A 27,566-nucleotide genomic window follows, 5' to 3' on the forward strand; every position below is an offset into this window, starting at 1 on the left:
CTATTCATCATGCCTGCAGCAGATAAGTGTTTTATTTATTCCATATGTATTTATGTTTATGTTATTTTACTACAGTACATTGCAATATCCTTACAGCTACAAAACTTACTGTATCAGAACTATGAACACTAGTGATACACGTCAGTTTATATGGTACGTCTCAGTTAAGTGATGTATAGACTAATGGTAACTGAAAAAAAAGTTAGTTTAAATGACTTTATATTTGTGACATCCACAATAACTGGATAAAGACCGCCAGCGGCATCAGTCCAAGGTATCTGCTGCCCACCTTGTCAACCAATTGCACTGAAGTATTTTGTGGTAATACCAGTTTTACATTAATGTCCATTTCTTTTCATGGTGCCATTTACACTTGTAGAACAAAAAACAGTGACCAGAAGGTAGCCTTTAGCTGTCTGAAGTAGCATTACTTCTCAATAAAACTACCCTTTTCATCAAAAACAGGACTTTCTTTTCAATCAGGGATATATCAATCAACATGTACACAGGATCAGGGATTTAAACTGATGGAATGCCATTTCTGCCTCCACTATGGGCCCTCTGACATGCTCAGCCACAGGGTAGATCCATTATGATGGCAGACCTGGGCATTCACCCATATTTAAAGTGTTTTTACAGGATGTATTTGCTACAGACAAACACATGCCTGGAAACATGAAATGTGTGTTACAATGTTAGCTATAATTTCTGTCCATGCAGGGCTGTGTGCTGTATTCTGCAAAGTTTCCTGTCAGTACCATTTTGTTTCTGAGTCAAAGACCTTCAGAGAAGCACAGAGACACTACAGAGAGAAACACACAGATCTGGCCACTATAGACAACATGGAGGATGTGAACACCTTGAATCACATGGAGGACTTTAACGACTACAAACCTGTGATTTCTCAACTTTTCTTGACTGCTCTGTCTGTTTCATATTATAAAAAGTATGAATCAACAACCATCTAAAAATAAATCTGAATCTAAAAACCAGAGATTCGATATGAAAAAACATACACAATTACATTACTCATAAAGACTATTGCCATCAGCAGCTTAAAGTTTAACATGGTAATTTGAGTCAAACATCCTTTTTAGAGATTATACTATTGTTATTGTAATGTTTTCTGGTAGTCTGGATAGGTCTATATAACACAAAAGGCTGGAGATAGTCCCTGGCAGAGACAAGGTTCTAAAAGGACAAGGAGGATAATTTCAGGGGCTGGGGTTTGGTGAACCGGAGAGCTACAAAAACGTTGTGCTCCCACGAATGATATTGGAATATGGAAAGATTACAGTTGTAAACAACTCTTTCCAGCAGTCTGCTTTGATGTCACAGGTGAGACTTGAGTCTATATCATAACAACGTAATCCTCTTTTCCCCATTATGTTATTCACACCAACACATATTCACATTAAATTCAGACCTGCTAACTGCATGATAAATATAGTGTTAACAACAATTCCATTGCATAATTGATTATTAATCTGAACTGTTATTTGTTTGTTTGTTTTGTTTTTTTCTCCATTGCTGTGTTACTTTAGTGGACAGCATAATATAATTTATGTAGGATTTTTTTAATCATGAAGTTTGCGTTTATTTTTGAGTTTATGTGATCCATGATGATTATAACAGTTTTAAGTAGCTGGTTAAAAAAATATTATTTAAATCTGAGCTGTGCGTTGAACCCAGATCAGGAGCATGGACACTTAGCTCAGAGTGCACATGGAGAGCCATTCAGCTTGACAAAAGATTGTAGCGTACATACCTGGCCTGGCATCAGTCACAAGCCATTAAAGAAGTTCATTGTAAGGACATGCAGAGTTACGGACCTACAACTGATACTTTGGTACTCTTCCCACCATCAAACTATCAAATTGATAGGAAACAGAGACAAAGGACCCTTCTCTCACACAGTCCATGGTTTTAGCATGCCAGAGAGACACAGAACCAGACCAAAGGTCAAAGGGTCAGCTCCAGAGGATCAATGAAGGGACACCAGGCAACTGGAGAACATAGGCAAAATCTCCAGTTTGTAACAATAAGACTCTGTCTATTGATATTTGATTGTTTCTTATATAGGACAAATAACACCAAAAGGACTGAGTATCACTAAGGTGTGAATCTTGGCCTCTCTGTGCCATGCATGAACACACACACGCACACACACCCGCCTCCCTTCCTCTGTCCCTCTCTAGATAAGAGTCATAAACTGCAACCCAGATTCCACTCTGAGTAGTGACCAGCAGAACACTCTTCATACATAATTAAATATCTAACTGTTCTGTATCTCATGAGATGTTTCTATGTAATAGTTCAATCTCAAACTTTTATCCTATAGAATGTTTTAGATGTAATATGTAGACTTTAAGACAATGTCCTTCATGTTCATACTGTCAGCATCCTTCACACAAGGTAACACACACTACATGACATCCAGAATGTCCATATTATTATTATCACAGTTAAAGAACTGCTGTGTAACAGAAAGTCTCCTGGCAAACTCCATCAGAGTTGAACCGCTGAGACACTGGCAGAATCCGTCACCGTGATAATGGGACACGGCCTCCAGAAGAAACCACCTAGATCCCGTGTCTCCAGGGATACCATGGCAACCACAGCCACCTAGGTTCCAGCCAAGGGTCCTCAGCTACAGTGCAACTTACAGTAGGCCGGTTATAACACTCTGCTCATGACTGGGTTGATGTCGAAATATAGTAATATTTAATTATCAAATCTCATTCGTAGACGTAGTATCATTAGCTGTATAGCCATAGTGTATAGCCATAACATATTCTCTCCCACCATTGCCAACTCATCATAATGCTCATTATTATTTTCATCTTTATGATTATTACATTGCATTTACTCTGTAGATAGCAGTTTCGTTAATAAACTCCTTTATTTACACCCAGCTGTTGTGTTCTTTTGACATAGAGACTGGAGATCTATTGAATCGAGAAGTCATGGCTTCTGATATGAGATGATAAATTTATCAATGAAGTAATTCATTCTTGTCCTCCCAGAGGACTGGTGCCCCATTTCAACAAGAGCAAATTATAAATTATGGCGTTAAAGCTATAAGATTTACAGAGGGCATCCTTGTGTTGGTCCAAAAGGGGTTTATGAAATAGAGGCCAAAAAATACATTTGTCACAATATCAGTGAATGTGGGAGTGAACACGCACATGTTCATATGTAGACAGTTGCACCTTGATTTCCTCTTAATTTTACAAATTTATTATGAGAAAAAGGATTGTGCTGTATTAAATGAATACAAATATATTTGATATATACAAAGCAAACATGTCTATGTGTCTATATGAGAAAGGGTGTAACAAAATATTCTATACATCACTTTTTGTTACTGCCAAGGACAACATACTGAATATTATCCATGGAATATTATATATAATGGTAGCTCTACGTAACACTTCTCTATGGTCTATTTTCAGGTAAAGAAACATTTTGTCCTCATCAACACCATGACATGGAGTGACGCCCAGAGGCATTGCAGAAAGAATTATATAGACCTGGCCAGTGTGAGAGACATGACCAAGAACCAAAAGATAAGCTGGTACCTAAAGGAAAATAAGTCTGGATCGGCCTTTACAGAGACACCTGGACACCTGGAAATGATGGAGAAAAAGATGGAGGTAGCTCCACATTTAAGTACTGGAGAGTAGGGGAACCTAATAACAGGGGAAACACAGAGGTTTGTGTGGCAGCAAAAATAGGACTTTCAGGCAGATGGGAGGAAAGGAGCTGTGATCAGAGCAGAGGATTTATCTGCTACAGTCGTGGTGAGTGGCAACCCATGATGAACGAAATGTCAGAAAATAGAATATGATAAAAATTGAACATCCAGGATATAGAAAAAGATTGTAAAGAGAAACTGATCTTCTCTACTCATGAAGATATTTGTTGGCAATAATATTCATGTACAATTTTAAGATTGCTTTATTGGATAAAAGACACAAGCTAATATAAAGACATGCAGTCTATGGACAAAACATGCAGTGATTAAGGGTGTACAATAAAGAGAGAACTTGTAGAGAGGTGGAGGTGGTGTGTAAGTTTCTTTTAAATAAATAATAACTGCATTTTTAAGGAACACCATAAAATCCTTCATGCAACCACCCACAGCTTTTTTAATCTAAGTCAATCCTCATTTTCTCTCAAACAAAGGCTGAGGCAGCCAGCTTCCACTTTCTGTACGAGTCAATCAGTTGAAATCTTGCGTCACTAATCCAGGACAAAAAATACCTAACTACAGCCTCCTTCTGAGTAGCAAACACAGTTACTGGTTTCATAGAGAAGGGGATCACAACTGCCCTAGCCTGCATACAGTGATCAGTTCAATTTTGTAAGAGATGATCATGAGCATCTACATGTGCAATGTATTACAAAGCAAAGAGAAGATGCACAAGGAAGAAAATAATTCTGTCCTTGACCTATTTAATGGCAGCAATGTATAATATAAAGTCAGTGTACAACAGCAGGAAAAATGGAAATTCTGTAAGAAAATGTATTAAGAGGACTACTGTATTAACCCAATGTATGCTTCACTCAATAAAAATCATTTTGCCAGAAAAAGAATTTGCCCTTTTCAAATGGTGAATGTCTCATATTGGTACAGTGAGTAACTGTTTTCTGGGTTGATTTCCTCTTGTAGAAGATGATCTGTTGTACTAAACTGTACAAAACAATGCTTGGAGAAAGATATATTTTACTGAATGTTAAATGTGTCTTTGTAAGGTGACATTTTCTGTCCCCTTGTAGTGAATATGAGATGCACTTGTGGTTGTTTGTCAGCATGTCATTTCTAACTGTAACTTTAACTATGTCAGTGCATTTTCATTTTGTTACCTTACCTTGTTACCATGAATATAAACTCCTTGCATGCTTGAAATAGATAATTTAGTCAGTATCTAACTGTTGGAAAGAATTATGTATCATTGTAATCTAATAATGTATTTTTTCAACAGTGGCTTTACAGTTTTTTCCAGATACATGGAACATTTCCTTCATAATACATCAAAGGTAAAGCATTAGTGAGCTTATCAGTGTAATAACAAGGCAGGTGAGTAATGGTTTGCCCTCCTCATCTCCCTCATTACACTATTGATGGGGCAAAGAAATGTGCAACATTAAAGTAAAGGCAGAGAAGGTTCATTTCCCTGCTTTAGACATGGATAGAGGGACAATATTAATTAAAGCCAGGTAACTCACGGTTACGCTTGCTCTCCTCGTCTCCCTCCTCTTCATTCTCAGGGTCGATGTCCTCAGCCTGGGTGATCCAGTCCAGGTAGCCCTTTAGGTCTTCCTCTAACTGCTGCTTCTCACGGAGCTTTTGGAAGTCTCCCCGAGCCTTGGCCTTCTCTCGCTCTTTGGAAAACTCTCTGGACAGGGCAGAGCGTAATGACAGTCAAACCTTGGTCACATAATACTGCACAGGATCAGAACTGGTGATTTTAAAGGAAAATATCTATTTTCTAAATCTGCTTATCCTATTCAGGGTCACAGAACTGAAAACTGTTCCCTATATTTGAGGAAACAAATTGTATTGAACCATATCCAATGATGTTGGAAAAGAACCTTAGCGTTTGATACAAACTGGTGGAGTTTGATACATCAATTACAGAAAAGGAAAAAACGACAACATATAAGTAAAATAAAAACACAAAACACAAAACACAAAACACAAGACACATTCAAGACCTACCCGCTCAACACACCCAAGACCAAGTTGAGCACAAAGAAGGATCCAAATATGACCAGACTGACAAAGTAAACCCACGGCAGCTCAAAGCCCATTGCATCATTCATCTACATGGAAACACAAACAGAGAAAAAGAAATGAGGATTACTCATATAGTTTATATATATTTCTTGTTATATTTATGTATATTTATCATTTCATAATTGTACTTTTAAATCTTTTTTTTTATCAATTTTTAATTTTCACAATCTATGTGTCCCATATGCATTAAATTTTTTCCTGTTCATAAAATTTATCTTAGTGAACTGAACAGTTTTACTCTACAGAGACACATGAGAAGACCTATTTGAAAATTACAGGACACAAAATGGAAAGGTCTTAAATTTCTCATACGTAATGAGCGTAATTGAGAAGAATTCTGTACAAATTCTAGCAAGTTTTTGGTGTGATGGCTGGCTGTAGCTGGGATAAATGTGCAGCTTCTGCCAGTAAAACTACCTACTATATCCTAACCTACACCTTTATTCCACAGATTCCACACATATTATCACCGGAAAAATATTTAGTGCTTCTGAACACTCCAAGTATTCATAGTTTTCTTCCAGGAACAGCCTTGAAAATTACATTTAGTTCATGATTTAAATCAAAGATTAAACTACAAATACCTTATGCCAAGTGGTTTGTGTTCCTCCTTACAAATATTTACTGTGCTGTAATGTATATCTTTCTCCAGTGCATAGTCATGTGAACATTCACCACACATTCACCACACTTAATTTGAACATTCACAACATATAAATGTTAAAAATAAGTAGTTACATCAGTGTCTCATTAATTTAATTGTGCAAGCTTTCAAGTATTTGTACTTTTTGGAGTAAAAGTCCATCTTGTTACGCTCAAGGGCGTCACCACTCCAGTAAAGATTAAATTAAATAAATTAAATAAAAATTAAATAAAACTTAATAGTGGCTCAAAGCCATTCTTTAGAGGGAGAGAGACTGTCTATGACCACTAGAGGGCACCATGTGAGAGACAACCAGACAGTAATGAGTGAGAGGAGGTATTAGAAGATATCTATTAGTAATGTGTCTGATGCAAATGACCACACAACAGAGCTAGGTGCCTTTTAAAAGAGCTCTTTGGCAGAGATACTAAGAGTTGATAGCTGGAGTTTGTTCATTTATAACCACACAACTAGGCTCTTACACAGTCGAAATACTTTCTGCTTTTCACTTTTCTTTCATGCAATTCTATTTAAACACTAATCTTCTGTCTAAAAAAGAAAAGAAAAAAACCCGCACCAATGGCATAACACGACACAAAGTCTTAACTCAGCCTCCAGCCATAACACAATACGCAGCCACCCACCATGCAATGATAGTTGATTTCTATAGGAAGGTCAAAGGTCACATTTAATTCATACATCTGTGTATATATCCATCTATCTATCCTCTCTTACGTTTGTCAAGTCACCTTCCTTCACCACTTTCACAGCAATATTAGGATGGAGATGCCATGGTAACACATACATGCATAAGAAAAGTGTGTGAGGGAGACAGAGAAAGGGAAGGAGGGAGGTTCATTATTTCATAGATGAGGGTCTCTGTCAATAAAATGATGTGGGTGGATTGTAAGTAAAACTGAGTTGAGCTTCAAAGTTGAGTGTTTTGGCTAATTAAAAGCTGTTGGTAAGTTCTGCTAATGGGAAGCTAAGGATTTTGAAGTGAGACTATGCTTTTAAAGTTTTAAAATATGTTGTTGTTTTCAACTAAAAGAAAGCCGATGGTTCAAGCTCAGGTTACAGTCTACTCAGGACTTCTTTATAATAAAAGTTTTATGGCTTGAATTTGTAGGAGAGGCAGAAACAGAGAGATTTTATATATTAAGGGGCTCAATGAGTATGTTTTCTGAGGCCTGCAGCTTTTAAATAAAATAAAGCTGGTTAGTCTTCTTTATCTTTGGATTGCCTTGCTGTTGAATGGTGCTGTACAAATAAACTTGCTTTGATTCTATAATGGTCATTACCTTAATCATGTCAAGTTACAAAACCTCAATAAATTGGAATACTACCATCCTTTAAATGAATATGTTTTAGATAAAAAATTTTATGATGACAGTACATAATGACTTAAATAAAGTACAGAAACATTTGAGTGCCCTTTCTAGGAAATATGTGACTTTGTTTTCATCTGTCGTCTTAAAAATACCTAGGATGATGCATGTCATTTCATAATTTTGTCAAGATTTCTTAGATTTCAGCATAGTTTCAAAGATGCTGGAAGCCACACAAAAAGGTTCTGTCAAAGTCAAACATTTCAAAAGTGACACAGATTCATGAACCAAAAATGTGGTTTTGGGTTTAATAAGAGTAATTTTAATGGAGAGTGGCAGATTACCCAGTAGAGGACGTCAGTCCAGCCCTCCATGGTGATGCACTGGAACACAGTGAGCATGGCAAACAAAAAATTGTCAAAGTTGGTGATGCCGTTGTTGGGACCTTGCCATCCCTCTCTGCAACCTGTACCATTGAGCAGGCAATGACGGCCGTGCCCTGACACTGCACACGGTGTGGGCTCTTCTTCTGCAAGGGCACCTGGGAGGCACAGATACAGATTAAAACCGAATACAACCAACAGACATTGGAGCATTTTGTAAATATGCAAATGATTTTTTAAGAATATAAAACTAGTTTGTATTTTGTGTAATTACCTTTCCACACAGATCCATTATTAAATGTTTGAGATGAGTTAAAATTATATTCTGTTTCTTACACATAATTTTAAATCATTGTCATCACTATTGATCAGAAAGTAACGTGAATGTGATTTGTTTTGAAACTTGCTGTGTCTGATTTGTTGGTAAGGAATGAAGGAACTAATAAGTAGTAACTCTGTTTGATTGATCACTTCCAAACTCTTAAAACAACCACAATATGCAACTAATTTTCACTTTAGTTTACGGTACAGTTATGTTGTAATGTGCTGCTAATTAACCTCTAAGGAAATCTAATTAGTGTGTAACAGTGGGAAATAAAGATGCAATGCACTGACAGCTTCCAGGGCCCACGGTGACATATGAGAGTAGAAACTATCACTACCTACAACCTGCATGGGACTATGGACAAAATCCAGACTACAACAGAACGGTGAAGGAGCGCCTAGGTGTGACCCAATGTGCTTTGACTTCAGTTTATGGTACGATTTTATTCTAATGACCAACAGATGATCGTTAAGAAAGTGAAAAGATGTTAAGTAAAGGCCAAATAATATATGTCTGATATAATATGGCATTACAGCTGTCTAATGAAGCTATCATAGGTCCATGATGGACATATTTTGGATTTGATATGACATTGTATTTTATTTCTCATTAGACTATGATCTTGTAAAATGGTGTCTAAAAGTATATTAGAGTCTCTTATTTATCATAAAATTCCGGCTACTTATGTAGTTAGTGTACTGTAAAAGAAAGTGCGACTGTATACACAAGAATACACAAGATATATTCAGAATATATAAGAACTATATGGTGTAGCCATTTTTTTTGACTTCCTGACTGTGTTTCTACTGTACTGATGCCTGTGATTTGTAACATCCTTCTATTGAAGAACCACCTTTCCCCATTCTTAAATCTCACCTTGTCTTTTTTTTCTTTTTTTTTCTTTTTTTTAAATTTCTTTCTTACTAACACCATGTGTCTACTTATAGTACATATTACAGCAGAGCTGTCTTAATCATACTACTTTATCATCTCCATTAACTGGTTATCCCATACTGAGTGTTAGCCTCCTGTTACACTGGTATCTTTTGTCATAATTTTGTTTTAGTCATGGTCAGCCAATGGAAGGATTCTTTGAATGAACTTGTGTATGTTTGGACTTTTGTTTATTTCCTTTTTTATTCTGAAATAACTTCTTCTTCTTTTACTTCCTATCTTTGTCTCATTTTCCAGCCTGACTGTCTGCCCCAGTCTGATGTGTTTCATCTGTGTCAAATACCCTTGCCCCCCTGGTATTGTATTGTATTTCTGTTTTTCCCTCAGTTCCTGTCAATTCATCTGCTGTGTTTCTCTCGTCCCTGATGTTTCCTGGTGCTTCTTCTTTTGTTCCAGTGTTTTGCCGGTAATTTAGATTTTCTTAGGTTTTCTTACCAGGTCTTTGGTTTTGCATCATCTGCCTTTTTGTTTTATAAATAAATCCTTGAATTGATACTGATTCTGAAATTATGATCATCATCATGACTCTATATGATACACAATTATTTAAACCCCTGGGGGATAAATAGAGTATCTATCCTATCTATCCTATCTATCTGTCTATCTATCTATCTATATACTACTAGATCTGTAACCATGCTGTCATTATATAACCATTACAGAAAATTAAGGTACACACTCGAATTAAACCCCACCCACACCCATATGCACATACATACACATGAGAATTTTCATACTCAGTCTTGAAATATCCACAATCATTAGTCCAACTCACAATCAAGGTTACACACTTTTATAGAGGACGCTCCTCCCCAACTTAGTACTGAGGAACTCGTTGCCCTGTTTAATAACACCCGCACCTCCATTCTTAACTCTGTTGCCCCACTCAAAATAAAAAAGCCTAAGCGCAAATCTCAGCCTTGGTTCAATAAGTCCACTAGAGCCATGAGAAGGGAATGCAGAAGAGCTGAGCACAAGTGGAAGAAGGATAAGCTCCAAATCTCACTGGAAATCTTGAGAAACCGCCTATTAAAATATTAACAATTAACTCTTTTCAGCACCATTAACTCTCTCACCTGCCCCCCTCCCAGACCCAGCCCTGACACATCCTCATCTAAAGGTGAAGAATTCTTAAAATCCTTTTCTCTTACAGGAGGCCTTCAATTTCAACAACGATTTCTGACATCGTTTACATTATAAACAGCTCTCTGGCTGCCAGCACTGCACCTTCCTACCTTAGACACGCCATGGTCCAGCCCCTTCTTCAAAAGCATAACCTACATCCTGAGTTTCTCAGCAACTACAGACCCATTTCCAAATTAGCCTTTCTATCCAAGATCCTTGAAAAAGTAATTTTGTCACAACTATAACCTCACCTAGTCTGCCCTACTGAAGGTCCACAATTACCTGCTCTTCACTGTTGATTCTGGAAACTGTGCCACTTTCTACACTGTTGATCCCACCATCTTAATTGACAATCTGAAGCATGATATCAGGATTACTGGTGCTACATTAAACTGGTTCACTTCTTATTTCACAAACAGAACATTTACATTCAATATAAATAATTTTTCCTCCCCTCCAGCAAACCTGTCATGCGGGGTCCCCCAAGGCTCTGTCCCTGGCCCCATTGTCTTTGCCATCTACATGCTGCCCCTAGGTAAAATCATTCAGAAACATAACATCTCTTACCACTGTTACATTGATGACACTCTATCGCTCTATCTCCCCCTAAAACCAAATAAGCACAATAATTTGAACTGCCTTAGAGAGTGCCTTGAGGATATAAGAGCCTGGATGGCTCTAAACCACGTCCAGCTGAACCAGGACAAATCTGAAGTTGTTCTTTTTGACCCCCAGGACTCCACTGTCTTGATCATCAGTAACCTTGGTCATCTTTCCACCTACATTAGCCCTACACCAAAAACCTTGGCATAATCTTTGACTCTGCCTTCCAATTTGACAAACAGGTAAAGGCAGTAGTAAAGTCCAGTTTCTACTAGCTACATACCACTACTAAAATAAAACCCTTCCTCTAATTTACTGACTTGGAAAGAGTCATCCATGCTCTTATATCCTCAAGACTTGACTACTGTAATTCCCTGTTCTCTGGAATCATTCACTCATTCTTGTCTCGCCCACAAATGGTCCAGAACACTGCGGCTCGGCTTCTAACTGGTTCCAGGGGGAGTGATCACATTACTCCTATCATGGCCTCTCTGAATTGGCTCACAATTCGCTATAGGATAGATTTCAAGGTTCTATTGTTCGTTTTTAAAGCCCAACACGGAGAAGCCCCCCCCTACATCACAAATCTTTTAACCCCCTACACTACAGCCAGGCCCCTCAGATCACCCAACATGGGCTTCCTCACCATCCCTCGCACTCACCTTAAATGCAGAGGTGACCGTGCTTTCTCAGTCATGGCCCCCAGACTGTGGAATATCCTGCCCATATCCATCAGATTTGCCCCATCCATTGACTCTTTCAAATCCCAGCTCAAAACACTTTTATACTCATTAGCATTCGAGCCAAGATCAGTTGTCTGCCTCATTTCAGTCTGCTTGCTTGTTTTTGTCCTGCATTTTTTATTGTCTGTTGAACTTTTTGTTTCTCTGTATTGTTTGTGTTTTCCAGATGTTGTACAGCACAGTACAGCTGCTCAGCTTGCTGTTTTTAAATGTGCTTTATAAATAACACACACACACACCACAGGCTAAGTCTCTTCTCTAAAGGCCAACAGAGGAGACAGAAGCAAAGGTAGATCAAAGGGAGCTTCCATCTCACTCTGTTATAAGATCTCAACTTAAGTCTACAATGTTTCTCCTGATATCTACAAACAAACAGATCAAAGCTAGAAAGAGAAGTAAAGAGGAAGAGATTGGGTGAGAGGTGTGTGAGAAAGAGAGGGATAACGGAGAGAATGGCACTCTATGAAAATTGCTGTGGTACTCCTGTGTAGCCCACCAATCCCTGTGAGTTTAGCTGCTTCGCTCCTCTAACTCAGCTATTTTAGAACATGACTGTGGTTTTATGCGAGTGTGTCTGTGTTTGTGTATGATGTATAAAGGTGACATTTATGACTGACAGTCGCCCATCAATTCATCCTTACTTCTTGAATAATTCTGCCATGTTGGAAGCAATGCTGGTGCAAAGGTCAAGCATGTTTACATAATAGCCAGATATTAGTCATTTAATCACTGGATTGAATCCACCATCTGTTGTTCTGTCCTGTTTCCAGCAGCTTGCCACCTTTCACATACAAGGTACATATGTCCATTCATTCCCAGGGATTAAATCCAGTGTCTGTTTTAAACTGTCATGTATATGCCTGCTCACAATGTACTTTAGGCTGGCTGTGCTGAAACTCACTCTTAGACAGTTCCCCAGGCAACTCTCAAAGAATGAAACAAAAAACAAATGAACAAATAAATCTCTCCACTCTACCTGTCTGTACCACATAGCATGTGGCGTGCATTTTGCCAATGAAGAGTTCCAGGCCAATGATGGCGTAGATGATAATGACGAAGAGGACAAGCAGAGCGATGTGAAGCAGGGGAACCATGGCTTTAATGATGGAGTTTAAAACCACCTGTAAACCTGCAAACATACATAGAAGCCAAGGTCAGAGGGAGCTCACAGACACATACAGAAATATACACGCATACACAGGGTTTCACAAAGAGTTGCCACCTTTATGGGAAAAGCAGCAACAGGATATTTGTTCTTTATATTAATTAATGAACAAACTTTTGCTGCAACAATTAGCTGATTAATGGGAGGATTTCATGCTTTTCTTTGCCATTTATGAAACTGAATATCTTTGAGTTTTTAATTTTTGGTCAGATAAACAGTAGGCAACATCACTTGTGGACATCTTTCATTATTTTCTAACATTTTTTAGACATAACAATGAATCAATTAATCTAGAACATGATCAGCAAATTAATCAATAATGAAAATAATCCTATAATAATAATAAGCCTTGTGATAAATCTTAAATGTGATTATAGACATAGGACTTACTCTAAAAAGTATTCTTACTCAAACCACATACATTTTGTTGCTGTTGTGTTCATTAGAGAAAAGAATTCAAGCATCTCAAGCATAAAACCAGAATAGTTCATTTAAATTATCCTTTTGAAATACATGCCCCTTGGCCCTGGTAGGTGTGTTTTCGTCTGTACCAGACTCAGTCTTCATGCAACTTTGACAAATTATACAATGTGCAAGCTCTAAGTCTCCTGATTATACCTGTGCAAAGCATTTTAGGATCCCTTTCCAAATCATGTCAAATCTGTTGGATTTACCACAGGTGGACTTAAATCAAGGTGTAGAAGCAACTCAAAGATGATCAAGAGATCAATAGACTCTACAATGGGACTAGCTGACGCCAAGGTTTTAAATGAAAACAAAAGAAGCTGAAAAACCATGTTTGCATTATATCAATGTGCAATTTAGGATTGTCATCACTGTAAAAGCTGTTGATTCAGAATTGGTTCAGGCTTGTGGGTACAGCTCTGAAGTGTTTTCCACACAAAAGGTACTACACGCTTTATATTCCCCCTTTTATTTTGACAAAACATGTTTGTGCCTCTGGAACTTTGGTTAGATATCTCTTATAGTCATTCTGACTTGTTGGTTGTAAAATTTATGGAGTTACCATTTAAAGGAGACCAGGATTAGTACTGTAATGAAAAAGGTTGAAGAACAGTATGCTTTGTATTTTGGGTACATTATTAATAGGCTATGTGCACAACAATGTGTCTGGTAATAGGTTACCACAAGGTTTCTATTTGTCATTCACTCAAAAGCCTTGAAAGAATTTCTCCCCTCTAACACCAGAAATATGAAGACATTTAGACACAAACACCAGGTTGTAACAAACAATCAGTATCGATCCATCTTTCTGTTGTTTTCTCAATCAATTTGTTTAGTCTATAAAATGTCAGACAGTAAAAAATGTTCATAACAATTAAGATAATGCCCGAGTTGGTGTCACAAAATTGATTGTTTTGTCTGACCAACAGTGCAAAACCTTAAGACGTGATCACATATCACATAGGTAGCAAATCCTCACAACTGAAAAGCTAAAACTATGCAATGTTTGGTATTTTTCCTTGAAACATCAATTAACATTAGCCAATTATGAAAATAGTTGCTAATGATTTTTTTGATTGACTGATTAATTGTCAGTTCTAATAAAAGTAGCAGGCAAGCCAGAGATTAGAAGATAGTAATTTTGTTGGTCCTTCTGAGTATAGTGCAATGTTGAAGTGGACACACACTCACGCACACACACAGATAAACAATAGTACACACAGAAATCAAACAAACAGATAAACACTCATAGAAACACAATTTATCCAAGCACTCAGTTGTCATGATGACATTATTTACATCTCTCCAAGCCTCGTGAAACCACAGAATAGACATGAAAGCCAATAAACCAGCCACTGTTGCATCAGCAAACAAGTCAAAATATCACACTTTAATTAAACCCAATATGCTATCCAACGAAGACAAATGTTGAACTGGAATAGAACTGAAATTGTCGTTTCAGCTCAACTTCATCTTTCCCAGAGGCCCTTTCCTCCCTGAGACCAGTGAATGATCCATTGCTATGGCGACTCAAAGAATGCAGACATATTAGGGCAACTGCATGTAAGGTCAGATGTGAACTGAAAACAGAAACAGTGAAGGAAGCAGTATCTTCTGTGTAATAAATGAATTGGGCAGAACAGTAGGGACTATACAAATGTTTTCCTTGTGTAACAGGTAGTGGGAGATCCCTTCCAGGTCACCATGGGGTTTAGTCACGCCCACTTCCTGGTTTTAATTGTTTGGGGAAGGCTATATATTCATGCTGGTCTCTTGCTCTCTCTGCTGTCTGGTGAGCCTGTGGTGTGCTGTCTTTGCTCTGTTTGTTTTGTTGGTTTAGTTATTGTGTTTTGGTCTGTTTAGTTGTTTCATTGTTTGCACACTGTTGTCCCTGGTATTGGTTTGGTTATTTCCCCCAAGAATTTGTACCTGTCTCAAGTTCTAATACCTGTTCTTTTGTTTGTTTCTATACAGTGCTGTAGGTGTGGCAGCGAGCATGGCCCGCCCAACGGTGGAGGGTTTGGTGGTAGAGTTCCTCACCTGTGCTTCGTCACCCCCCATATTAGTGTGTTTGGTCACTTCCTTCACTATTTATTTGCATCCCCTTTGTTGATTTGCTGTGTGAGTGTGGTGAGGTACTCTATCCCAGTTTAAATTTTCTCCCTTCCCTGTCTGCGGCCACAGCTGCTAATCCTACGGTTCCTTTTCTCTTTCTTTTGTGTTCCTGTTATTCATTTATACATGAGACAAATTGGAACTTGAGGCACTTATGTTTTCGATTTTTCTTTTCTCTTAACCTTAATAAATTGTTGTTGGTTTTTATATATTGATCTTTTAAATAAATTTGTAATCTTGGAAATCCTTGTCTCAGTCCATCTTTTGTCACCTGTATCAGTAAGGTTTCTGTGGATTAACTGTTTTACTGAAGTATTGAAGGGGGTCAGTAGTACCCAAATTTTTCAGTTAAATCTGGGCCTTGCCACGGCCCAGCCACATTCTGGCATTGTCGGCAGGATGCAGTGACAAATTTTGGTGGGTGTGAGACAAGGATTATTTTCAGAGTTATTTTAGACCTTTTTTTTGTTTGTTTGTTTGTTTGTTTTTTGGTGGAGTTATTTGTATATAGCTGTAAACCAAAAGAGACCAGTGTGCATATTGAGGGACTTGCCAAGTGTTGTGCCAACTTGCCCTCAGTCCTCACGACTAAATTGGACTGTTCAGATAACTTGGTCCTTATTGACTTTCTCAACTCAGCCATGGCCAGTGAGCTAAAAGAATTGATGGACTAGGAGCAGCTACTGAAGGAGCGAGCAGCAGCCACCTCACTCCCTTTGGGTTCAGGCCCTGGTCATCTGGTTGGTTCTCAAAACTCTGTTCCCAATGACCCCCTCCCTGTTGAGCGTTTGCTTTATATCCCTTGGGAACGAAAATGCCCAACCTTTAGGGGAACATCTGGTATCCCAGTGGAGGATTGGGTTGAGGAGATGAGGGCCACATTAAGAGCTAGGCAGTTGAGACCTGTTGATCAAGCTTATTTTATTTTTGACCATTTAAAGGGGGAGGCAAAAGATGAGATTAGGTACAGACCTGGAGCAGAAAGAAAGGACCCTAAGGAAATTTTGACTATTCTACAAGATCTGTATGGATGTTCTAAGTCTTATGTTTCAACAGAGTTTCTTTTCTAAGAGGCAGTTAGAAAAAGAGTCACTTCAAGAGTTTTCACATGCGTTGTGTTGTCTCATGGAGAAGGTTGAACGTTGTGCCTCAAGAGTAATGCGTGATGCCTCTATTCTTCTTAGGGACCAGTTTGTGGAGCATGTTTTTGGCTCTGATCTTTGCAGGGAGTTAAAGCGTGTAGTACGACAGCACCCTGATTACAACCTCCTAGATGTTCAAGCAGAGGCCATACGCTGGGAACGGGAGGGAAGACCTGATGAGCCAAGGGGTAGGAGTAATTCGGTCCCCACCTTTAGCGCCATGCAGTCTTCTGAGAGTAGGACGCCTACTATTTCTGGTAATGCAGAAATGAAGGAGTTCAAGCATATGTTACAGAAACAACAAGAGCAGCTTAATCTACTGACCCAAAGTCTTTTAGCACTACAGGAGCCACCCCGGCCCCCTGCTAGACAAAGACGCTCAAACATTGTCATCTGTAGGCATTGCCAAAAACCAGGTCAGGGAGTGCCATAGTGAACATGTTGATTTCCAGGTTCAGCAGCAGCCCAGGGCCCCACCTCGTACAGCAACAGCCTCTGTGGCCCAGGATGCAGGAAAACCCCCCCCTGATGTGAGGAGCCAAGCATCAGGAGGGGAGGACACAGGCTCAGATACACAGAGATCAGATGCTTAGATCATGGCCTCTAATCTGGTAGCACCGTGCCCCAAGGTAACTGTTAGTCTGGGAGATGTACCTGTTAACCTCCTATTAGACACAGGTTCAATGGTTACAACCATTTTTGAAAGCTTCTTTCTCCAGCATTTCCATCATGCCCCTAGGTCTTGCCGCTGGCTTCAGTTGCGTGCTGCTAATGGGCTGGAAATTCCCTATGTGGGCTATGTAGAGCTGGATGTGACAGTTTTTGGCAAGGTCATACCACAGCGAGGTGTTCTGATTGTTAAAGATCCGCCAGGCCAAACACCCCCCTTGGGTTTTCCCAGTGGCTTGGGTATGAATGTAATAAGAGTGCTGTTATCAATTGGCCTGTACCTTTTTGACCTCCCCATTGTGCAGTGCCACCAGGCACAGTGTGATGCAGCTCAACCCAAGACCGGTTTGGCCTGGGTGGGAGGTAGGCGTTCCATCACCATACCTAGGAGTACAGTTAAGTGGGTTACTGCTACATGCTCTTCTCAGTTTAGTGAGTCCTCAGGTGCTGCATTGATTGAGCCCCTCGACGATGGACAGTCCCTCCCTGAATGTGTGCTCCTATCCCCAGCCATGATCACTGTGACTAGAGGTACTGTGTATGTGCCTGTGGTAAATGTAGGTGAGGCAGATGTTCTTTTACATCCCTGCCAGCCCATAAGGTTTTTGAGTCAGGCTCAGGTCATAAGTTTACCAGAGGGAGTTTCTACCGTAGAGCAACACTCGGGTGGGATTACAGCCACAGTTACTGCCCAAGAAGCATAGGCCAGCCTAGTGAGACAGCACATTGAGTCAATGGATTTATCTGCACTTTCTGAGATAGACCAGAGAAAGGCTAAATCCATGCTGCTTGATCGTGAGACTGTGTTCGCAGCTTTTGACCTGGACCTTGGTTGTACAAACCTAATGATTCATGACATTCCCCTGCTTGACTGTGTCCCTATTAGACAGAGGTACAGGCGCATTTCCCCCTCTGACTATGACGAAGTTAGGGCCCACATACGCCAGTTGTTGGACTGCCAAATCATACGGGAAAGCTGCAGCCCCTATGCCTCTCCCATTGTCCTGGTTAGAAAAAAAGATGGCAGCCTGAGACTCTGTGTGGCCATTTAGCAAAATGGCAAAACACTGAAGGATGCCTTTCCACTTCCAAAGATTGAGGAGTCCTTGTATGGCCCGTTGGGAGCGCAGTGGTTCTCCACCATTGATTTGGCCAGTGGTTACCATCAGGTTCCAGTCACGGAGCAGGACAAGAAGAAAACGGCTTTCTGCACCCCTTTTGGCCTATTTGAGTTTCAAAGGATGCCATTTGGCCTATGTAATGCTCCTAGTACGTTCCAACGACTGATGAAGCGGATGTCTGGTGACCAACATGGACCTTCCCTGCTGCTTTATCTTGACGATGTTGTTGTATTCTCTTCCACAGTGGATGAGCACCTCAGTCGCCTGGACCTAGTTTTGGGCCATTTCCAGAAAGAGGGATTAAAAGCCAAGCTTGAGAAATGCAACTTCTTCCAGCAGCAGGTGAAATACTTGGGGCATGTAGTTTCTGCTGCAGGTGTCTCCACAGACCCAAAGAAGATCACTGCAGTGGCTGACTGGACTACTCCAGGTACTGTGTCAGAACTGAGATCTTTTCTTGGTTTTGCTAATTACTATCGACGTTTTGTCCAGGGCTTTGCAAAGCTGGCTGCCCCACTCCACAAAGTGGTTGCCAATCTGGCAGGGAGGAAAAACCGTCGAGACCAGGGGATCGTCCTGAGGGACGCCTGGACCCCCCAGTGTGAAAGCAGCTTTGCAGAACTCAAGGAAAGGTTGGTGTCGTCACCTGTTCTGGCCTAGGCTAACTTTAAGTTGCCTTTCATTCTAGAGGTGGATGCCAGCCATGATGGTCTGGGGGCAGTCCTTTCTCAGGAGCAGGATGGCAAGGTTCGACCTATTGCCTACGCCAGCCGGAGCCTTCACCCTGCAGAGAAAAATTATAGCTCCATGAAACTTGAGTTCCTGGCCATGAAGTGGGCTATGGCCCACAAGTTCTGTGAGTACCTGCTAAGTCAGAAATGTGTGGTATGGACAGACAACAACCCCCTCAGTCATCTAAGCACAGCCAAATTGGGGGCCACAGAACAGCGCTGGGTTGCTGAGCTGGCAGTCTTTGATTATACTGTGAGGTATCTCCCGGGACACAGCAACCAGAATGCAGATGCGTTGTCTAGGCAGCGTCCACCACCAGGCAACACAGTAGCCATTCCAGTCCGCCCTGGGATCTCCCTGCCAGAGACTGTTCAGAATGTTGTGGCGAATGCTGATGTAACTGCCCAACACACCATCTCTGCTGTCCCAGAGCGATCAACCAATGAATTGGTGGCACTGCAGGGAGCTGACCCAGCCATTAGTGCCATTCTTCCCTTTTTCCAGCTACAGTGCTTCCCAGGCCGCATAGAGAGACAAAGACTCCATCCAGCAGCTCTGGGGTTGTTATGCCAGTGGGACCATCTCACTATAAGGACAGGACTTCTGTACAGGATGCACCAGCGGCCTGATGGTGGAGAGTGTGTCTTCCAGCTTGTCTTCCAGAGAGCCTGAGGGAGGAAGTGTTTCAGCAGCTGCACACCCATCACGGCCACCAAGGCACTGAGCGCACTACGGACCTGATCCGACAGAGGTGTTATTGGACAGGTATGGGGAAGATGATAAAAGACTGGTGTCAAACATGTGAGAGATGCAGTGTTGCTAAAAATACACAGCCACAGGTTCGAGCTCCGATGGGCCATTTGTTAGCTTCTAGACCCAATGAAATCTTGGCCATTGATTTCTCATTCCTAGAGCCTGCTAGAGATGGGAGGGAACAAGTGTTAGTGTTGACTGATGTTTTCTCCAAGTTTACCCAGGTCATCCCCACCAGAGATCAGCGGGCCTCTACAGTGGCAGAGGTGCTAACTAAAGAGTGGTTCTACAGATACGGTGTCCCAGCTAGACTGCACTCTAATCAGGGCTGTAGTATTGAGAGCACAATAATCCAACAATTGTGTGATCTGTACTGCATCAAGAAGTCTAGAACCACCCCCTATCACCCTCAAGGAAATGGCCAGTGTGAGCGTTTCAACCGGACCCTCCATGACCTCCTTCGCACCCTGTCAGCTGAACAGAAGCACAGACGGCCTGAGTATCTCCAACAGGTGCTGTTTAGTTATAACACCACGCCTCACCAAACTACAGGCCAGTACCCCTTTTTGTTGATGTTTGGCCAAGAACCCCAACTGCCTATAGATTTTCTGCTAGGCCGCGTGGAAGAGCCAACTGCAGGTGAAGTCTGTGACTGGTTCCGGGAGCACCAGCGACGTCTGCTGGTGGCAGTGGAGAATGCCCGGGAAAGGATGAGGCAAGCTACAAATCAGCAGAAGGAGAGGTCAGACCGACAGGCTCAAGAGGAAGTGTTACCAGCAAGACAAAATATCTACCTTCGGGACCACTCCCGTAGAGGGCGGAATAAAATCCAGGATACCTGGGCCCCGAAATCTTCCAGGTGGTGAAATCCCTCAGTCAAGGAGGTGCGGTGTATGCCGTTGCCCCACGAGACAGGCCAGCCGAGGTGCGTTATGTGTACGTTCCCAGCTTAAACCCGCACCTGCCTCTGGTGCTCATCCCGTCCCTGTGATTAGGCCTAACCCACTGACTAACCCATATGAAGAGTGTGATCGGTGGGTGGTGGTGGGATGTGTACCTGGACTGAATAACCCCCGGCCAGTAGAGGTGCAGATCCCATCTGAAGTGGATCCAGCACTCAACTCTGCATTACCTACAGCACCTGACTCTTCTGCCATCACCAGTTCCTATGCACCTCCATGTCCCGAGGTGGTAAGACGGTCAGCCCGTGAAACAGCTGGTAAACACTCTAATCCTCATCACTTGCCGGTGAGAGTAGAGAGCAGAGAAAACAGGGCAACACATTCCCAGATGATTGGTGCTAGTAGTTCCATTCCAGCTATTTTTAGACCTTGGTCTTAATGAATTGTCAGGCCGCCAATTTAAAAAAAAAAGAAAAAAAGAAATTTGGGCCGGATGTAACAGGTAGTGGGAGATCCCTTCCAGGTCACCATGGGGTTTAGTCACGCCCACTTCCTGGTTTTATTTGTTTGGGGAAGGCTATATTCACCTTGATGCTGGTCTCTTGCTCTCTCTGCTGTCTGGTGAGCCTGTGGTGTGCTGTCTTTGCTCTGTTTGTTTTGTTGGTTTAGTTGTTGTGTTTTGGTTTGTTTAGTTGTTTCATTGTTTGCACACTGTTGTCCCTGGTATTGGTTTGGTTATTTCCCCCAAGAATTTGTACCTGTCTCAAGTTCTAATACCTGTTTCTTTTGTTTGTTTCTATACAGTGCTGTAGGTGCGGCAGCAAACGTGGCCGGCCCGACGGTGGAGGGTTTGGTGGTAGAGTTCCTCACCTGTGCTTCGTCACCCCCCATATTAGTGTGTTTCGTAAATTTTGCACTTCCTTCACTCTTTATTTGCATCCCCTTTGTTGATTTGCTGTGTGAGTGTGTAGGGCACCGGAGTGTGGTGAGGTACTCTATCCCAGTTTAAATTTTCCCCCTTCCCTGTCTGCGGCCACAGCTGCTAATCCTACAGGTATTAAAGAGGGTCAGTAGTACCCGAATTTTTCAGTTAAATCTGGGCCTTGCCACGGCCCGGCCACACTTGTAAGAAGAGAAACTTACTATTTTTAGTTTATGTAATTTTAGATGTGTACCTGTGGTAACAGAGCATAACAAATGTGTAGAATGATATATTTTGAATTTTAATCACTTCCTCTTATGTTTGTGTTTGCTAAACTGACTTTGTTGTGGCTCTTATAACAATCTTCATTGTTACATGTGTCTTTGGAGGCAGAATTACTCAAATACAATTGGTATAGGAATCACAGGTGTAACTAATAACATTAATTAACTTTCATTCAGGAACTGGACCCTGGAGGCCAGTGAGTGTCTAAGACTGTTTTGAGTGCACACATTAGAATGTACTGTTGGAGTCACAGGAAAATGAAAAAAGCAAGGACCCTGACCTTGATAGAATGGTTGAATGTACCACGGACTACATTAACTTCTGTATGGACACTGTAATACCAGCAAGGAATGAACACTGCTTTCCAAACAACAAACCCTGGATCACCATTAACATCAAGACCCTCCTCAACCAGAAAAAGAAGGCCTTCAGGGATGGAGACCGGGAGAAGCTCAGGTGTGTGCAACATGAGCTGGAGAAGAGATTAAAGCAAGCAAAGGAGGACTACAAAAAGAAAGTAGAGAGGAAGCTGCAGCACAACACCAGAGAGGTGTGGAACGGGATGAGGACCATCACTGGATATAAAGAAAAGAACAGCCAGGCAACATCAGGTGATGTGGACAAGGCCAATGAGGTCAACCTGTTCTACAACAGGTTTGACACAACCTCACCTGTTCTCTCTCCCACTGCTTCAGCTGCAGTTTCTCCTACAGCATCTCCTCCACAACCTGACACTGCAGCTGCAACTCCCTCCACACTGGGATCAAGTCTCCTGTCCTTTACAGCGGAGAAGGTGAGGGCGGAGCTCAAGAGGCTACGTCCTGGAAACGCAACAGGCTCAGATGGTGTGTGTGTCGAAGGCTGTTAAAAGACTGTGCAGACCAGCTGGCTGAGCCTCTCCAGTGGAAAACATCATGTCTTGTTCTGGTACCTAAAGTAGAACGATCGGCTGAGATAAATGACTGCAGACCGGTGGCCCTCACATCACACATCATGAAGACCCTGGAGCAGCTGCTTCTCCACCTTCTGAACCACAGGTTGAACATGCAAAGAACCTATTGGAGTGGATGATGCCGTCCTTTACATGCTCCACCGGGCCTGTTCTTACTTGGATGAACCAGGTAGTTACATGAGGATCATGTTCTTTGATTTCTCAAGTGCATTTAACACCATCCAACCCCCCATTCTTAAAGACAAGCTGGAAGGGATGAGGGGGGATTCCTGCTTCACGTCCTGGATTATGGATTACCTGACAAAACGACCACAGTACGTCAGGCTGGGTAACTGTGCCGCAGGGACAGTGATGAGCAGCACTGGGGCTTCACAGTGGACTGTTCTGGCTCTGTTCCTGTTTATCCTGTATACGGCGGACTTTAAATACAACTCTGAGTCCTGCCACATCCAGAAATACTCGGATGACACAGTTAATTGTGGCGTGTATTAGGAATAGGCAGAAAGAGGAGTACAGGGATCTGACGATGGTCTTCAGTGAATGGAGTGACAAGAACTGCCTCCTTCAGAACACCTCCAAGACCAAGTAGATGGACATGGACTTTCGGAGGTCTAGGTCCACCCTTCAGCCAGTCAAAATTCGAGGGAAGGCCATTGAGGTGGTGCACACTTATAAATACCTAGGTGTGAACCTGGTCAGTAAACTGGACTGGTCCATGAACACGGATGCCATCTACCTGAAGGGGCAGAGCCGGCTCTTTTTCCTCAGGTCCTTTGACGTCTGCAGTGAAATGCTGCACGTTTTATCAGTCAGTGGTGGCCAGTGTACTCTTTTATGCTGCAGTCTGCTGGGGCAACAGCATGTCCGATATGAACACAAAGACTATGGACAATCTGGCAAAAAAGGCTGGGTCTGTGCTTGGCAGGAGTCTGGACTCACTCAGGATTGTTGTGGAGAGACGCATGCTGTCACGCGGTGAGGTCAAGTTGGGGTTTTGTCCTGTCTCCATGTCTTGTCATTTCCTGTTTTATTTTGAAAAGTAACTCTCCTCTCGTTTCAGGCCACTTGCCCTTCCTCATGTGTCACCTGTCAGAGTGTCTTCCCTGATTCCTGATTGTGTCCACCTGTTTCCCATTGCCCTCATGTGTCTTATAGTCTGCATCTCCCTTTGTCTTGTGCCAGAGTGTTTCGTTCCGTTCGTGCACCCCAGCCAGTTGTCACAGATCTTGTCTTGTCTCTGCCTAGTTGTACGTATTCTTTACCTCCATGCGAGTGATTTTTTGTTTGTAGTTTCATAGTTTAGAGTCATCTGTTCTGTCAAGTTTATAGCGATTTTTGTAGCCTCCTTTGGAGTGAATTTTTGTTCTAGTTGTAGATTCTTAGGTGTAATTGTAGAGCCTCCGTTTTTGAGAGCGCTTTTATTTTGTCTTTATAGTGTAGTGTTTCGTTTTTCCTCCTCAGAGAGAGATTCAGTGTTCATAGTATTTAGCTTTTGTCTTCCTCCTTGTGGAGTGATTTTCTGTTGGTTTATTCCTTTTGTTTCTGCAGTTTTGTCCCTCCATTTGGAGTGGTTTTTGTTTATTAGATTATTTTCTTCCTGATTATTTTAGTCTTATGACTTGATAGTATAAATTTCATAGCTGGATTATTTTGTCACTCACAGCCAAGGTTGGAGAAATATAAATAAAGTCTGCCTTATTGGACACTCTGCATCTGAGTCCTCTTTCTAGTCCAGGCCTGACAGTACACTCTGGCCAGTATGGACTCAGCATAGAATTAACAGCTGACAGAGTACCTGCGTGCCCACGAGGCCCGTCTCTCCCGTCAGGAGGAGTTTCAGACGGCTTTGGCTCATCAGTTGAGTCTCCTCACGGCTCAAATTCAGGTCCTGCAGGATCGTCCCGATCAGATGACCACAGCTGCCGAGCCTCCAGCAGCTGCTGCTGCTCCCGCCCCGGCAGTGCCCATCGCTGGGGCTGGCAGTAAGTTAGCCCAACCAGAGAAGTCCTCTGGGGAACCGGGACTATGTAAGACTTTTCTCATTGACTGTTCACTTCATTATGAACTATCTCCCCATGCTTTCCCCACTGACCGGTCCAAGATAGCCTTCATGATGTCCTATCTGACCGGACGAGCCAAAGCTTGGGCCTCAGCAGAGTGGGCTCGGGACTCTCCACTCTGCAGCTCCCTCACAGACTTTAAGGCAGCTTTGCAAAAGACTTTTGACCCAGTTATGACCGACCGGGAAAAGGTGCAGGAACTGAGCAGACTAAAACAAGGTAGTGACTCTGTCTGTGACTACGCCATCCACTCCCGCACCTTGGCTGCGGAGAGTGGGTGGAACTCCACTGCTCTGTATGATGTGTTCCTGAAGGGGCTGGCAGCCTCCATTCAAGACCTTCTCGTTCCTTTGGATCTACCCCCAGATTTAGACTCCCTCATCGCGCTCGCCATCTGGACGGACAATAGGGTCCGCCAACTCAGACAGCAACGTGGCGGTCGATCTACAGAGAGACCCACGCGCACCCAAGCACCGGGCTGGCCAGTTCCCCGCCGTCCACCGCTAGAGCAGCGTCGTCATTTCCCCACGGAGGGAGAGGAGGAGCCCATGCAGCTGGGAAGGGCTCAGCTGACGCCTGAAGTGTGATGGAGACGACAGCAGGAGGGCCGGTGCTTTTATTGCGGGAGTTAGGTCATCTCGTCGCCGTCTGCTCAGCCAAGAGATCCACAATGGTGAGTCAGTTCACTGCTTCAAGCTCCATTTTACCTACCCTCACCACAGTCAAGGTAATGCACCACACCGCCACAGAACTTGATGCGCTTATTGACTCGGGCTGATGAGAATTTGATGGACCAGGGTTTAGCTGAGGAGCTGGGCCTCAAATCCGAACTCTTAGTTAAGCCAATCAACGCCAAAGCTCTCAACGGAAAAGAACTGTTCACCATCACACACATCTCTGAACCCCTCAAATTGCACATAAACGAGCATAGAGAACACATATGTTTTTATTTATTCAAGTCACCCTCTCATACACTGATTTTGGGACTGCCATGGCTGTTTCACCACAACCCCCATGTAAACTGGAGAACGGGAGAAATTATGGGGTGGGGGGAGGACTGTGTTGGAGACTGCCTTGACATCTCGATTCAGGGGGAAGATGTAACTGTGGCTAACCTTGCCTCTGCTAATCCCGCCACAGACTCCGAGTACCCGGACCTGAGCTCCGTGCCTTCCTGCTAGCACCGCCTTCGAGAGGTATTTAGTAAAAATAAAGCCATGTCACTCCCTCCACATCGGCCATATGACTGTGCTATTGAACTGATTCCAGGCTCCACCATACCCAAGGGCCGTCTGTACTCGGTCTCTGGGCCAGAGAGGGCGGCCATACATCGAGACCTCACTGAAGGCAGGGTTGATCCACCCTTCATCATCCCCAGCAGGTGCCGGCTTCTTCTTTGTGGGCAAGAAGGATGGTTCCCTAAGACCTTGCATAGACTACAGCCCTCTTAATGACATTACAATTAAGAACCGTTACCCACTTCCTCTCATGTCTTCTGTGTTTGACCAGCTCCAGCAGGCCAAAGTTTTCACAAAGCTAGACCTTCGCAATGCTTACCATTTGGTCAGAATAAGAGAGGGTGATGAGTGGAAAACAGGTTTTAATACACCAAACGGTCATTACGAGTACCTGGTCATGCCATTCAGGTTAACCAATGCGCCTGCTGTGTTCCAAACTATGATTAATGAGGTACTCAGGGATTTTCTCAACCATTTTGTTTATGTTTACATTGATGACATTCTCATTTACTTCCCTGACCTTGACACACACCAAGACCATGTAACCAGAGTACTAAAAAGACTGTTGGAAAATAATCTCTACGTCAAAGCGGAGAAGAGTGAGTTCCATGCCGACACTGTCTCCTTCCTGGGCTTCATTGTAGCCCCTGGAAGAGTGCAGATGGACCCGGCTAAAATTAGCGCTGTGGCCGAGTGGCCCACACCTGATAGCTGCAAGAAGGTTCAGCAGTTTCTCGGTTTCGCCAACTTTTACAGGTGGTTCATCAAAGGCTTTAGCGCGATAGCTGCCCCTCTCCATGCTCTTACCTCCTCTCAGGTGCATTTCCACTGGTCTCCAGAGGCAGAGACAGCCTTCCAGACCCTCAAGCGTCTCTTTAACTTGGCCCCCATCCTCACCATGCCAGACCCCCAGCGACAGTTTGTGGTCGAGGTAGACGCCTCCAACGAAGGGATCGGGGCAGTTCTCTCTCAACGGTCGGAGCAGGATGGTAAGATGCATCCCTGCGCTTTCTTGTCACGGCGGCTGTCCAAAGCAGAGCGGAACTATGATGTCGGCAACCGGGAACTGCTGGCGGTCAAGGTCGCCCTGGAGGAGTGGAGACACTGGCTTGAGGGGGCTAACCATCCATTCATTGTC

The 27,566-nt window shown here is 42.5% G+C and overlaps 1 protein-coding gene across 1 annotated transcript in view; it reads right to left on the reverse strand.

Moving 5' to 3' along the window:
* Positions 1 to 27,566, reverse strand: part of LOC111220529 (voltage-dependent L-type calcium channel subunit alpha-1D-like) — a 162,339-nt gene that overhangs the window by 59,824 nt on the left and 74,949 nt on the right. Inside the window, exons 6-9 of the mRNA XM_022743612.1 lie at positions 12,884 to 13,036; positions 8,119 to 8,315; positions 5,726 to 5,829; positions 5,233 to 5,402 (exon numbers count right to left, since the gene is read on the reverse strand). Of these exons, the coding sequence (XP_022599333.1) occupies positions 5,233 to 5,402; positions 5,726 to 5,829; positions 8,119 to 8,315; positions 12,884 to 13,036 (624 nt within the window). The remainder of the gene's footprint in view (positions 1 to 5,232; positions 5,403 to 5,725; positions 5,830 to 8,118; positions 8,316 to 12,883; positions 13,037 to 27,566) is intronic.

Source organism: Seriola dumerili, unplaced genomic scaffold, assembly GCF_002260705.1.
Source record: "Seriola dumerili isolate Sdu_G_001 unplaced genomic scaffold, Sdu_1.0 BDQW01000070.1, whole genome shotgun sequence".
Lineage (NCBI taxonomy): Eukaryota > Metazoa > Chordata > Actinopteri > Carangiformes > Carangidae > Seriola > Seriola dumerili.